This window comes from Nasonia vitripennis, assembly GCF_009193385.2.
Source record: "Nasonia vitripennis strain AsymCx chromosome 3 unlocalized genomic scaffold, Nvit_psr_1.1 chr3_random0005, whole genome shotgun sequence".
Taxonomy (NCBI): Eukaryota; Metazoa; Arthropoda; class Insecta; order Hymenoptera; family Pteromalidae; genus Nasonia; species Nasonia vitripennis.
The window spans coordinates 503,813-517,701 of NW_022279624.1; the positions used below are offsets into that span (position 1 = coordinate 503,813).

General features: G+C 37.6%; 2 protein-coding genes across 6 annotated transcripts in view; one reads left to right on the forward strand and one right to left on the reverse strand.

Moving 5' to 3' along the window:
* The window catches only part of LOC100113848 (ADP-ribosylation factor-like protein 6), a 246,997-nt gene extending 240,769 nt beyond the window's left edge, over positions 1–6,228 (reverse strand). Inside the window, exon 1 of the mRNA XM_032601776.1 lies at positions 6,120–6,228. The gene's annotated coding sequence lies outside the window, so the exon portion shown is untranslated. The remainder of the gene's footprint in view (positions 1–6,119) is intronic.
* LOC103316486 (peptidylglycine alpha-hydroxylating monooxygenase) overlaps positions 1–13,137 on the forward strand; it is a 112,066-nt gene extending 98,929 nt beyond the window's left edge. For all 5 annotated transcript variants that reach the window (XM_031925906.2, XM_031925905.2, XM_032601772.1 and 2 more), the window contains one exon: positions 12,362–13,137. In XM_031925906.2, the coding sequence (XP_031781766.2) occupies positions 12,362–13,030 (669 nt within the window). In that variant the 3' untranslated portion in view covers positions 13,031–13,137. The remainder of the gene's footprint in view (positions 1–12,361) is intronic.
* The last annotated feature ends 752 nt before the right edge of the window (positions 13,138–13,889 follow it).

The window sequence follows — 13,889 nt, forward strand, 5'->3', positions numbered from 1 at the left end:
TATCTCTATTTGTTACTTCGATCTGAATTTTTGTCTTTTATATTACGGCCTTTTATCATCCATTTCTGGATAAAAGGAGTCATCGGGATATGTTTCCAAAATTCCTAGCTCGTGGTCCTGGAGCTGCAGAAACAACTGCAGGTTTTTCTCATCTGTTAAATTCGAACTAATCAGTTAACTGTTTCATAATAATTTTTAATCTGACTTAAAATTGCAATCTTAAATAAGGTTAGTCGAACTTAAATCTAATTTTTAATAAACATTTTTGCTTCCCGATTTGATCAACGTGCCGCAACATAGTTTAAAACTTTATTCGTGAATGAATTTTCAATAAAAAATCGAGCTATTATCTTTAATGAGCACCATTGCATCAACTCGTCCCGTCTCTCTTATGTGCACTGAGAGTAAGATGGCGCTCGCGATCAACTGCACCAACGTCTTTTCTTCCCGGCGTTGCCGGGCGTCGCCATTTTGTTTCGCTGCGCTTCTTTGTTACGAGCGCTCGACGCGCGCACCGGCACGCTCAAGCATGTTGCCGGCTTCGGACCGATTCCTAGAATCTCCCGCCTTACGTGCCTTGCCACGGATTTTGTGCCTTTCTCGCACCGTCTTCTCGCAAATTTTCACTCGCGCACTTTGTCAAGGGAACTATGACTTACCCCTTGTCTTAGGCATTTGCGTAGACACTGTTTTACGTTGATAGGACATCGCACTTGAGCTTAAGTAGTCCCTCTGTGGCTTTGTCCTTGGTTGCACGTGTCGAGCATTGCACGTCGAAAAAAGGATGCAGAGCGTCGAACTGTGGTCGCCGAATTTTAACACTGAAACGGCAAATACGTATTTTTTTCCAGCACTTCACTCGCGAGATATTCTCACCAAGTACGCGCACAGGTTCAGCAAAGCCTCAAGCAGCGCAGTGGAAGCATGCTGGGCCCATAGCCTGTTGAACTCTGCTTAACCCTAGCGTGATTTGGGGAATAACGTGTACACAGTTTACAGAATAGTATCACTTAATTCAGTTTGCCTTCCAACAAAATATTATAACGTAATTTACAAAGTTATCGAGCTTGCAGAACAATAAGTATCAATAGATAATGAATAGCGCGAACGCGTGTCTCCTACACGAGAGCTCAGAGAAAAGTGAGCGCCGATGAATATGGAATGCCATATTCATAGTCGGTAGAGTAGCTCTGGCACAAAAAATCATTCGATTCAACATTTAATTAATCACGTGATTAAACAACTGATTTGTTAAATGATTTATCAAATGATTTATCAAGTGATGATTTAACGCGATTTATCAATTGATAAATCACTTGTAGTTTTTCTGTATATAATATAATTGCCAGAAGTTACTATTTTATTACAAAAATAATTATGAAAGAATTTATTTATTGTAAATCTAAAAACCATTGAACAGTAATAAATAAAATTAAAAAAAAATTTCCTGTTGAAATTAGAACTCGGGTCCTCAGCGTGATAATCCGCTATCCTGCAATCAGAGCTGTTTGCGCACTTATGGCTATAATGGAGTTTTTATTTGATTTGTATCTTGAAATACATGAGATAATTTATATTTCGTTTAATAAAGTTATATTGCTTATCTTTTATAAAAAATGTGAGACGGCAGCCCCACCTGGTAGGTTAAAGAACAGCAACGGATAACTTGCCGGTATCCGTGAGTTACCGACCATGTGGTACTAGCATCGACTATGTAATAGTCTACCTAAGCGTAGGTAGATGGCATGCGTGTATAAAGCATTCAAGAGACGGGTAGCCCCAGGCATATAAGGAGCTCCGCTGCGCTAACGGAGTCATTCGCTCTCAATTGATTCTTTCAACCTTGTTTTATCAACCTCCTACCCCCTCGTCTTACTCTTTCTTGGACAGAACTGCTGATCCCTGCCTTGACTGAGTCAGTGATACACAGATGTGGACGTGAGAGTGTGGTTCCTCCCGAAGCATCTATTATTGCGCGGACCATTGATCATCACCCGTAGAGCCGGATGATCTTTGGTCATTTGTTTCGTTCGTTGGGTGTGCTTACATCCTCCTTAACTAACACTCGGGTGTAGGACTTATATGCGGTTCGCGGCTAACACTGATCGGACCGTTTCAGTTGAGATATAAATAATAAATTACTAATATGCATACACAAAACTGTATATTAATAAAAAAGCGAATAGAATCGTTATATGATGCATATGAGCTAATCGCATTATCTGATGCTGTTGCGTATAAAGATCGCTAACTTATAACTCATACATCTGATGAAAATTACTTTAAAAAATGAAATATAAGTTATCGCAAGTATTACAAGATTAAAATTAAATAAAAAATAATAGTAATAATAATAAGAAAATAATTACATCTCTATTTTCCAATGTTCAAACAATCTTTTACCATTATATCAAACTTTGATAATATTTGTTTACTAAAATTTTAGCGTCTTCATTTTCATAATAATCAGTTAAAATTCGAAAAAATTAAGGCGGGATCCTTTCTTCTTGGCTGGCTGAAATGAAAGTTGGAAGCAGGGTTTGCATGCAGAATAAAGATTTTTACTCTCCGTTTTTAAGTTATGTCCGGTATAACCTTTATTTTCATGAATTAACAAGTAGAATTTCTTCCGACCGTTGCTCGGTCCGGGTATTATATACTCGCGTGTATCTTGCGTACATGAGACTCTTACCGAGGTTATGTGCTTTTAGCTGCACTAACTTGATGAATGTTACTATCTAACCTGTCTACAGCGTCTATCGCGTTGTTTGCGCCGCGCGCCTTTCGTGTGTGAGAGAGAGACAGAGAGAGAGAGAGAGAGAGAGAGAGAGAGAGAGAGAGAGAGAGAGAGAGAGAGAAAGCGAGAGAGAACTTGGGAAAAGAGATCCACTTACACCACAAATGTTCTATAATATTAACTATAATGGTACAATTGCATATGGTGATAGGCTAGCTGCTCGATGTACAATGAAAAGCGAAAGAGATAAGTGGACTTATGTTGGAACTACAAATAACGATGAAATGTGTAATTTTTATCTAATGTATTATGTTACGGATGATGAGCCTTTGTATGATACATTTTGTTTCAGCATGGGTCCACCTAGGTATTATTAGAGAAAAGGTGGCTTAATAAACATTCCTGATTTAGACAGAGAGAGAGAGATCTCTCTCCGATCGGGCTGATGCTCGCCCTGGCTAATCGGGATCGCCGTGCTGAAGTCCCGCTCCGTCCGCTACTCGCCTCGTCGAGAGCGCCGGGTACTTCTTGCTGCTATCGCAGCTATCGGAAGAGTGATCTGGCTCGGTTTCGCTGCCTGGTATTTCGGCTCCCCTCTCTTGGCTTTTTGGGATGAGCTGATGTTTGTTTCTCGGCCGTTTCGGGTATAGTACTGGTGTATGGCTCTCGTGTCGCGCTATACTTTCTCTCTCTCTCTCTCTCTTGTATCGTCCACCTCATGCTCCTTTTTTCCAAGGCTCTAACTTTATTAACGAACTAACAACTCACATGCACAACTACTCCACGAAGATTATAATAGAGGACTTTAACTCTGACCAACTATCCTCATCTGAAGATGCCAATTTCATCAGGGCCTTCATTGATGAGAACTCCCTTTCGTCCGTTCCCTATGGTGCCACACACCATAAAGAGGGTTCTGACACCTGGCTTGATCTGTGCCTAATCGACGAGCAGGATCGCCTGCAGTCATACTGGAAGACAGACGCACCTTTCATCAACGGACACGACCTTATCACGGCCACTCTCGACGTACAGATTCCACGCTACGTACCAAATACATACTCATACAGAAACTTTAAAGGAATCAGCGCTGAGAAGCTGAGAGACTTTCTTAGCGATTGTGACTGGTCATCTCTCACCACCTCATCACTTGACGACTGCATATCTTTACTCAACGCTAACCTCACTAACGCCATCAACCACCTCGCTCCATTGCGGACTGTGACTCCAGGACGACAACGTCACCCGTGGTACACTGCGGCTCTTCGTGGCCTTGTATCCGAGAGCAATAGACTTTACAGGCGTTTCAGGGACTCCAGGCTCGAATCAGATCGACGCGTTTACAGATTAGCTAGAGACTATGCTCACAAACAAGTCGAGGAGGCCAGGCTGAATTATTACTATTCACGCCTGTCCACCTTGACTGATATTGCTGAGATCTGGAAAGAGCTGAAGAAACTTGGAATTTCTGCCACCAAGGCCCCCTTACCATCTAGTTTCACCACAGATGAACTCAACACGCATTTCAGCGCGATCTCAAATGATCCGCTGGCTCCTGCTGTTGAGGATTATCTTGTTACCCTGGAAAGTCTTGACCTCCCGGAACATTTCGAATTCAAACCTATAACGGAATCGGACGTGTTGGCTGCGGTATCACACTTTGACACTCAGGCCAGGGGGAGCGACGGCATCCCACAGGTTGTCATCTCAAAAGCTTTGCCGGTTCTTGCTCCCTTACTAAGTCATATTTTCAACCTGTCCCTTAGCGAACCCTGCTTCCCATCTGCCTGGAAAATGTCACTTGTGCGCGCACTCAACAAAGTCAGCTCACCAACAGCCCTGACTGATTACCGTCCGATTTCACTTCTCTGCTTTCTCTCCAAGGCTCTGGAGTGGCTAGTGCATAGGCAAGTCTCAGAATACCTTGAATCAAGGCTATTACTAGATAACCTTCAAACAGGCTTCCGCACTGGTCACAGCACTCAGTCTGGCCTAATTAAGCTAACTGATGATGCCAGAGCTGGGATAAACAAAAAGAAAGTAACACTACTCCTTCTCTTTGACTTTAGCAAGGCGTTTGACACTGTGTGTCACGTCAGGCTCCTGAGAAAGCTATCCACCTTCGGCTTCTCAAAGCAAGTCATCCGCTGGTTTGCCTCCTACCTCTCTGGTAGAGAGCAGGCCGTCGTTGGTGACAATAACGAACGTTCTTCTCCTCGGCGTTCCGCAGGGGTCCGTTCTGGGTCCGCTGCTGTTTGCATTGTACATCAATGACATCGGTTTCTGCCTTGATACCGATGTTTTCCATCTACGCGGATGACTTGCAAATTTACAGTCAATGCCACCTCGAAGAGCTCGATTCTTTATCAAACAAGATGAGTGCCAATGCTGAGAGGATTACTGGTTGGGCTGCACAGAATAAGCTAAAACTTAATGTTGCTAAAACTAAAGCAATTGTCCTGGGCTCTCCCTACTACATAAACGCATTACCCTCAACAGCTAACACTTTCATTAACATAGGGGGTGCCCAGGTCAGCTTAGAATCTTCCGTGCGTAATCTGGGATTGGTGCTCGACTCTAAGCTTACGTGGAGGGAGCATATTACACAAGTGTGTAAGCGTGCTCACACACTAATGTACAGGCTTTACTTTTTCAGGAAAAGCACCAATCTCAGGTTGCGCAAGCACTTAGTGCAGGCCCTCCTGTTTCCTCTTATAGACTACTGTTCCCTCGTATACTGTGACCTGACGCAGGAACTCGACCTAAAACTTCAGAGGCTCGTGAATACAGGAATTCGGTACATCTATGGTGTAAGAAGAGATGAGCACATTTCCCCATACAGGCGGGAGTTGCAGTGGCTAACCACTGCCGGACGCAGGAAGTATTTCACTGTTTGTTTCCTAAGAAAAATGTTTAACACAGCCGTACCATCATACGTACTGGCATACTTTGACTTCCGCGTGACACTTCGGCCTGTTAGGGGGGAGGTGATACCTCTGGATATTCCGACATTCGCGACGGAGACGCTGAGGAACTCGTTTCATATCAGCGCCTCATACCTCAACCTACCATCTCACATTCGTAACACTACATCTGTCTCAGGTTTCAAGAGACTAGCTAAAGAGCACTTTCTCGAGCTTGAAAACACAAACACTTGAATTCGCTTGTACACATTCACTCAAACGCACACACACACGCCTGTACACACTCACGCAAACGCACACACTCACACACTCTCGCTTGACCCATCTTCACATTATCATACTTTCACAATACACATTTTTGCTGTACTACTATTGCTGCTGTATACAATTTATCGTACAACATATTGTACGTCAAATAAATCTAATCTAATCTAATCTAATCTCTCTCTCGCACCTACCTTGCTTGTCCTATGCTTATGCTTCGCGGGCGACTCCTGTCGCCTCGGCATGCGTCTCGGAGACGCGTGTCGTGTCGTGTAGTGTCTGTGTGTGCATGTGCACTGTCACAACTGAAATTATGAAATTAAACAATTTCTAAAACGAAAATGTTGAATTGAAATATTAGGAAATATAAAATAACAAGAGTTGAGAGTATTTTTGTTTTAAATTTAAAATTTAAAATTTATTCTTTTGACTGCGTCATAGTTTTTTTTAATATTTTCAGTTTCAAAATTTTACCTTCCATTAAAAATCAATGCGTTATCTCGTGTTTCAAATCTTTATTATTTAAAATGTGTTACTTCCACTCCTATTAGGAATTGATAGTAGGAAAAAAGATCGTAACAAAACAAATTTTATTTCTACTGCAATATATATTTTAACCGAGCGACGTTAGGAGTGAGGTGAATCACGCTAGTTACTATTACAAAGCTTGCTTAATAAGAAAACCAAACCAGATCATATTTTTACTCTAGCCGCTCCTGCCTTACGTGGATGTGGGGACTACAGCTTAGCAAATACGCCGCGAGGTATTTCGTATTTCAAATGCCAAAAGAAAAACTAAAAGTCTAATTAGAATGATTCATTACACTTCATAAAATAGTAGTGTGCTATTTATATAAATTTTTATTGAAACAATAAAAAGATTATTGGTAAAATTAAGGTACTACTTAGTTTTAAGGTTAACGCTGAAATCGCCTGAATACTCATTCGTATTTCAAAACTTTAGGAAAAACTAAGAGTCTAATTGACAATTTCCGTTAGTAGAATGATTCTTTGAACAAAACACTATTGCGCTCTGGTCTGTAATGTCCCATACAAGCTCAGCAGCGTACATTAAAATATATGAATTAAAAATCCTTAAGTTAAACGAATTTATGTTTAAAGTATATTTAGGTTTACTCTTCTCCCCAATCGTCCCGTTAATGCTCTGGGCTACAGCTAAGCCCTAGCAGCAGCAGAACATCAACAGCGTCACTAGTCAGCGGTGGCAACAGGAGGAATCATAGTGAAGAGTCGAGATAGGCCTGCGCGTAGTGCGTGTATTTAGTAATTAGGTGTGAACGTGCATGTGTTGGTTTATACCATATAACATTTATATGTGCGAGTTTTTTTGGCGGCGAAATTCCGCTCTCTCCTGTTGCCTTTATAAGGCCAAGCACAGCCTGTGCAAGGCACTTGTTCTCCGCGCAATGTTAAGAGAAACTTTGCGCCTTGGGTCGAAAAATACTTGAAAAAATTCTGCGAAAAGAGCATAACCCAGCTTAACACGTATATTCTTATCAGCTTCAATTCTACTTATATTAAAAAATCAAAATCGAATTTACGATATAATATATGTTAAACAGAATTCTGCAAAATTACGCAGTATTAATCGTAACTAGATTCTCTTGAATATGCTTATTACTATGTTAATAGTATATTCTACAACTGGTGGGGGGGGGGGCGATTTCTAACGAGGGTGAGATTTAAGCACGAGTGCTCAAATTTCACCCGAGGTAGAAATTGCCCCCCCCCCCCTTGTTGCACACTGTACTTTTTTGACAAGTGCCTGTAAAGACCCGTGAATGGTAAGTTGCGTATTTTGAGTCGTAAACCACTCTCTTTCAAAAAATATCAATATTTATTAAAAATTTTCAAAAATTTTCAAAAATTTGATTATTTTTGAGTGTTTATGAGTAGCGGGAGGGAATAGCCATTCTATCCCGCTGAAACGGGAGGGAATGATTCCCTCCCGCACGCTCGAAATGAGCAGCTTGCCATTCACTTTAGAGGCATGGAAACGGGTCTTTTTCATGCACGTGTTAAGAAAAATAATTTTTCTTAACACGTGCATGAAAAAGACCCGTTCCCATGCATTGAAAGTGAACGGCAAGCTGTTCATTTCGAGCGTACGGGACGGAATGGCCAATAAATCAAATTTTTTTAATTTTTGAAAGAGAGTGGCTTACGACTCAAAATGCGCAACTTACCATTCACTCTATATGCATGAAAACGGGTCTTAACAGGCACTTGTCAAAAAAAGTACAGTGTGTTACAAGGGGGGAAGGCAATTTGTACCTCGGATGAGATTTGAGCACAAGTTGTGCTCAAATCTCACCATCGTTAGAAATAGTCCGTTCCCACCCCCTAGTTGCACAATATACTATGAGGTTTTTATTATTATTATTATGAATTTCACTGCCTGACCTACACAAATATCTAAACCTATAAAAAATCAATTCATTTGATTTGTCGTCATAATTACAATGCCGATCAAGAAACAATTTCTACTTTTATACAAAATATAAATGCACCCAGGACCAAAAAAATTAGTTTCCCTGTCAGGTCTTGGTTTTTCGTTACATGCTTTATTTAAAAAGTTTTGTGGGCCAGAAAAATAGTTTATGGACGTTTTCTTAGTAATCGCATCTTGACCTGCTATAATCGAAAAAGCATGTTTTTTTAATTGACTTATTTGATTCATTATGCGCATAATAATAAAAATCTTTAGGTGGGGTTCTGGGTTTTTAAGGTGTTTTCACTTTTTTCCCCCTTTAGATCTAGTCAGCTAAGATTTTGACCTCGATCATTATGTATATAAAAAATATGATTTTTTGTAAATTTTCAGCCCAATTTATCTAATACTTAGTTGGACAATGCAGATGAAGCAGAGTTTTTTATTATAATTTAGCTATATTGCTAAGGTATCCTGCGCAACCCATTTGCATCTCATGATTCCAGAAAATTTGAGTGTAATCTTTAAGCCGATGTGAAAGAATTATAGTGATTAGATTTTCAAAATAATTTTTTTATTTTTATAAATAAATATGTCATTTGAATGCATAAAATTAATAATAAAGTGAGTTAAATTACAATAAATTTTGATTACCTGGATTTGCCATTGATATCATATGGGCTATAATAAAAATATAATCACTATGATTTGCTGTTAAAATAACAAAGAATTCACCGTAGTTTGCTGGAATCATGAAATGGAAATGCATTCCGCAGGGTGCATTTTGAATATTTCAAAACTTAAAGCTGAGAAAATGAGGTTTTTGTAAAAAAGTACTGTTATTCATAATATTTTATAAATAATCTATTTCACTGTACATAAATCTTTACAAAATGATTTCATAATCATCCGTACTTTGGTTTTTAATGTTAACATTAATATCTTCTTATTTTATATTTACATAACCTCACTAAGCATCAGTCTGATCTCAGTCATCAGATAATAATAATCTCAAATCCTATAATCCTGTAAAACTATATAAAATTGTTAATTCTCTTGATTAATATTTATACTATTATCATAAAATTTATATAAAATTTTAGAATTCACTTAGAAACATCTGGCACCATAAGTAACACCTTCTGATTGTACTTTTAATGACTCTTGTCGTTAACTGCCATATTTTTTTGAAATTCTTGCAGCTTTAGACTCTGGTTCATGTTTCTTGTCACTTGAGAGTTTCCTTTTTTTATCTTTCTGAGTCGTAATTTTTTCTGCGTGACTTGTCATCTTACTGTTTGTGATTGATGCAAGTATCTCAGCACTTCTTTAACGACCCAGGTTGTACTCAGAAACTGCATGAGCTGCAGCAATTTCTACTCTAGTTTTTGATGAAGAATTATTTTTGGAGCACTTTCTCCACAGCACTGAATGTATAGCCTCGTTTTTTTTGAGTAAGTCCTTGGGTGCACCGAGCTAATAATTCTTCATTTGACAATCTTTCATATATTGATAGAATATTTTCTATAACAACCTGATTCAAAAACACTTGCATACTTGTATGAATATGCGGCTTTTTTTTCTGCTACAGCACGCTTGTAAAAGCACCAAGACTGCTTTCCTTGAGGACACAGTGAATGATTGTGCTTTTTATCTGTGGAACTACAATGATATAAAGTATCCATAATTTGTTTTTGCATCTCCTGTAAATTATTATTTTTTTTTTCTTACAATAGCATTCCTATAATATCCAGCAAGCGTGCCAATCACTTTGTTGGTCAGCGCTCCAGCTGAATTTCCACCTAGTGTTATCCCCTTTGCTTCAGCACCTTTTACTATTTCTCTTAAAGCTTGTAGGCAAGCGTTTAGCCACATGATTGATGCACTCTTCTTTCTCTAATGGATCTGAATAAATATTAAGTGAGGATAAATGATTGAATGTCTTAGCGTCAGCATCAGACCCTATCAAAAATATTTACGTAAAATTTTACAATTTTATTGATTTTATGTGAAATTATACATATAAGAGTTTAAAATCTTTACATAAAATTTTATGTAAAATTTGATGTAAATATTTTTGATAGGGGGTAGCATTGTCATATATCTCATTTCACAATCACTCACAGATCTTCGCCATAGAATTTGAGCTATGGCTAACTCCATGGAGCCGGAAGAGCCATCATAATTTTTATTACAATTGCCTGAAGTTTTGTGTGATTTCTACCAAATATCAAACTCTGGAGAGTCAGATCCTAAATCCTTTTCAGTAATCATGCACATGTGGCAATATTTACTAAACACTTCATAGTCGACAACAAGACCAGTCATCACACTGACTTTTCCCTGTTTCCATGTGACGGTAAAAGGACGAAGTGGATATGCAGTGCATATTTACAGAAGCACAAACATCCTGAAGAGCAGCGATTCCTAATCCTACTTTTGTAAAAGACTGCACTACGATCTCATTGATCACGAAAGAAGAGTTGTTCTTATTAGGATCTGTACGTGAGCTTGAAAATGTATCCACACATGCTTCACCACAAACTTTGCAAATAAACAATAAATTCACAGCAAAACCATTTCGTTGTCCTGATTCAAAATTCACTGAATTTGTTTTACAAAATTCACATGTCATCTTGTCAGCTATAACTTTAAAAACATTTATGTTAATAAATATGTTTTCTTCCTCATCAACAACATCACTTGAACTTTTTAACATATCAGTAAACACACCAATTTACTTGTTGTTGCTGACTCTTGCAGTTTAGCTTGCATAGCATTTACTGTATTGTTAGAAACACTTCTAGTGCAAGGTTTTTCATTGAGAGAATTACGATTTGGAACACTAGTTTTTGTTGCATTTTTATTTTGATCAGCCTTGTTTACATTTGCTCGAGCTTTTATTAGGTTAGGTGCACTCGTAGCACTTTTACGATTTTTTTTTTGGCTTCGGTTTACGCCACTTTGAATGTATAGCACCCATTGTTGTAATTTATAAATTAATAAATTATAAATTATGCAACTACAACTTTAGCATATTATACATATATTTTGTTTACATGTATGGTATATAAGTAAACGTATTATTTTTTTTAAACTTCTATAGCTTGCTTTTCATGTATATAAAATTTATTCCCATAAAAGGAACTTGATACTAGATTCTACGCATTCTTTAGAACACTTTAAAAAAATTAAAATTTTTTCGATTTTTTGGTCGAAAAACACCAGAATCCCACCTTAAGGGGATGTCGGCGCAAAAGCTTCGCAAATCCGCCACGGGGAATTTTGTATTTACAAACTTCTAGAAAAACATAAATTCCGATCGAATTTTTCTTTCGGTAGAACGGTCCGTTAAACTTAACACTACGGCGCTGCAGCTCGGTTTTTCATTTGCAAGCTTTATTTAAAAAGTTTTATGTAATATTAGATTTGAAGGTTGGCGCTGCAATCGCTCGAGTACGACGAAGTACGCGTAAACATCTGTTCATATTTCCAAGATTTTAGAAAAACAAAAAGTCCTATTGAAATTTTCTTTCGGTAGAACGATTCATTAAACTCAACACTACGGCGCTACAGACTCGGTTTTTCGTTTGCAAACTTTATTAAAAAGTTTTATGTAATAGAAAAACAGTGTTTTTTGGGACGACATCCTCTTAATCTAGATGCATTAAATTTGATAATTAAACTTATATAGAATACTGCTCCTTACACCAATGTAGTTTTTCATTTAGATAAAAACGGTTGTCAACAGAAAAAAATGGAAACTAAAAGTAATTTCTGTGCGTGATAAGAAAAGTGTATGTTATATGCCGTAAGTTATTCAGCTAATTTAGCGAACTCACTGCCTTTAAAAACTAACCTCATTTTTAAATATTCTGCTATAGAGGTTTTTGATTTGTTTTTATACAATGCATGGAGTGTAAGTTATAGGAGTGAGTGCAGTGACACTATGCATATTTTCTGTAACTTTATACTTTGTTTCAGATTATTTATGCGTGGGCTAGAGATGCTCCAGCGCTTATACTTCCTGATGGAGTTGGATTTAAAGTTGGCAAAGGTTCTCTTTTAAAATATTTAGTGCTACAAGTACATTATGCACACATTGACCAGTTCAAAGATGGAAGTACTGATGATTCTGGTATTACTTTACATATTACAAAACAGCCTTTAACAAAGTTAGCAGGAGTATACGTTCTTGGAACTGGTGGTGGTATCCCACCTAACAGTATCGAAAATATGGAATCATCTTGTAAAATATCAGAAAACAAAACTCTTTATCCATTCGCATATAGAGTGCACACGCATAGCTTAGGAAAAGTGGTATCTGGTTATATAATAAAAAATAATGAATGGATAGAACTTGGGAAAAGAGATCCACTCACACCACAAATGTTCTATAATATTAACTATAATGGTACAATTACATATGGTGATAGGCTAGCTGCTCGATGTACAATGAAAAGCGAAAGAGATAAGTGGACTTATGTTGGAACTACAAATAACGATGAAATGTGTAATTTTTATCTAATGTATTATGTTACGGATGATGAGCCTTTGTATGATAAATTTTGTTTCAGCATGGGTCCACCTAGGTATTATTGGAGAAAAGATGGCTTAATAAACATTCCTGATTCAGAGGCTTCTACTCTTTAGACTGTTCTTCTTTAATTTCGCTATAACTGTACCCAAATAATATTGTGTTTGTTTGTAAGATCAAAGATAATTGTATAAAATAATAAGGCGTGCACAAATCAAAATTATTTTATTTCTTCATTTTTGTTACTGCACATTTCATGAAAAACTATAAACTTACATTTATAAATGCTATTTCATGAAAAACTATACAATTACATATATCAATGTTATATTGGAAAATTGATTCAATGATATTATGTTTTAGAATATGGCACTTAGCGCCCTTAAGTACAGAAAGCAACAATTTATCTTATAAACTGCATTTCGCATTATTGCATTTTCTGTTTAAGAAACGACAGCTACTACAAACAAAATAATCCGCTGTTTACATATACATACTGTTGTACAGTAGGATATATCTACAGCCTTACGATATTATTCTCCGTAAAGTTACCGCTATAAACGTTTGCAAACGCGCCCTTAGTTTGAGATACAAAAATTTGCGCGAATACAATAACTTCCGATTTATAAACTATTTTAAAACCAATATCAAAACCAGAAAGTTATAATTAGTTTTATAATTAATCAGAAAACAAATCTTTTTCTGTGGGCAACTTTGAGCAGGTGTTTAGAATCTGGTGAGTTATCGTCAAAATCGTCGTCGTCGCTGCTCAATTCGCTACTATGTATTAAACCCCTTCTCACAGGCAAACGCTTCGGCGTTTCATCACAGCGAATTTTCCCCTTGCCCGTATTTTTAAGCTAAGAAGATAAGTCTACTATCTGCGGATGCTTCTTTTATGGAATATGTAAAATTTTAACTTCTGGCGGAAGTATATTTGTATGATTTCATCTGATTCCTTAGAACCCAAATTTT